This window comes from Colletotrichum orchidophilum (genome assembly GCF_001831195.1).
Source record: "Colletotrichum orchidophilum strain IMI 309357 chromosome Unknown Scaffold_276.1, whole genome shotgun sequence".
Taxonomy (NCBI): domain Eukaryota; kingdom Fungi; phylum Ascomycota; class Sordariomycetes; order Glomerellales; family Glomerellaceae; genus Colletotrichum; species Colletotrichum orchidophilum.
The window spans coordinates 1-1291 of NW_019173232.1; the positions used below are offsets into that span (position 1 = coordinate 1).

The 1291-nt window shown below is 51.7% G+C and overlaps 1 protein-coding gene across 1 annotated transcript; it reads right to left on the bottom strand.

Annotated features, from left to right (window-relative positions):
* On the bottom strand, positions 1 to 973 carry CORC01_14355 (mitochondrial chaperone bcs1; the record flags this gene model as incomplete). Its single annotated transcript, XM_022625966.1, has 2 exons — positions 1 to 716; positions 852 to 973. Coding segments are annotated over 2 exons (838 nt in total), but the record flags the coding sequence as incomplete, so codon positions are not given.
* Between the last annotated feature and the right edge of the window lie 318 nt (positions 974 to 1291).

Sequence of the window (1291 nt, forward strand, 5' to 3'; positions counted from 1 at the left end):
CGTCGACGTCCTCGAGCAGAACGACGCAGCGCTGGGGAAGGTCGGCGAATAAGGCACTAAGCCGCATATCGTCGATGCCGGCAAGACTAACGACATAGATATCGAGACCGAAGCAGCCGGCAATAGATATACTGAAGCTCGACTTTCCGGTCCCAGGGCGGCCGTACAACAGGTAGCCCCTCCGGTACGGCAGCCCGCGACTGGCGTACCAGGACCGAGCGTTGGGGTTAAGAAAGGCGCGAATGTCGTCCAGGAGCGTTTGCTTCAACTCTTCCTTCATAATGACAGTTTCGATCGGCCTAATTTCTCGGGTCATGGTTCTTTTCCAGCCATTGTTGTGGTGTTCGAAAATAGAAGTTTTGTTCTCTGAAACTCTGAGGTATTCAACGCGGCATTCATTCATGAGATCTCGTAGGATTTGAGAAGAACGACCAACACAAGAAACCGTCATTGTTTTGCGCGGAAACAACGCCAGCTCATTTTGCGTGCATTGCAGAAAGAGAAGACGCCCTTTGTACCAAAAAGACATTCGATCTCTCCACGGGGTAAATCGAAGGGGTTTCTTGGTCGTAGTGTCGTAGTCTGGATGGAGCAGAACCCGGCCTCGCCTGCCATCAACGCTGGCAAGGGATGAGCAAGCGGTTTTGGCAAAGTTCTGGGAAGAGACCCAGTATTCGAGCATGTCGTATGCCTCATCAGGGTCGTGAACGTCGGTCCTAGAAGCTGAGAGACGTCAGTACTGTTCTGAAGCGTTGAAAAAGAAGGACAACCGACTTAAGTAGGTATCTACGAAGCCACCCACGGTATTGCAAAGAAACTTGCCACCAAAAATGAATAATCCGAAGACGCACAACAGCACGGCGTAGTTGTCTAGGGTGCCGTTCAGAAGCTGATTCATCGCCGCCGTGACACCGCTGAAGCCTGGGAAGAAGATATCCACTATGGAGACATGAGTAGAACTCGAAAGGTGCATGGCGTCGATTCGAAGAGTGTCCTGCGGAATATTGGTATTCGTCAAGATAGTAGTTCAGGGTTGACTGAGTGGCCGATTTCAGGTGACAATACAGCAGAACCAGGAGCTAGAAATAGAACTGAGATGCGTAGAGCACAGCTGTACGGCCGTTCACCGGCAAAACTAGGCAACCAGCCGGGCTTTTATATCTTGAGCTCTGTCTTGAGACACATGGCAAGACTCAACACGAAGAAGCCGCCGTCCGAGTGATAGGACTCGATGCAAGCAGCGGCCGTTGGATCCAGCCAGTGCATGTCGTAGGAGGCGTCGTGCTAATCC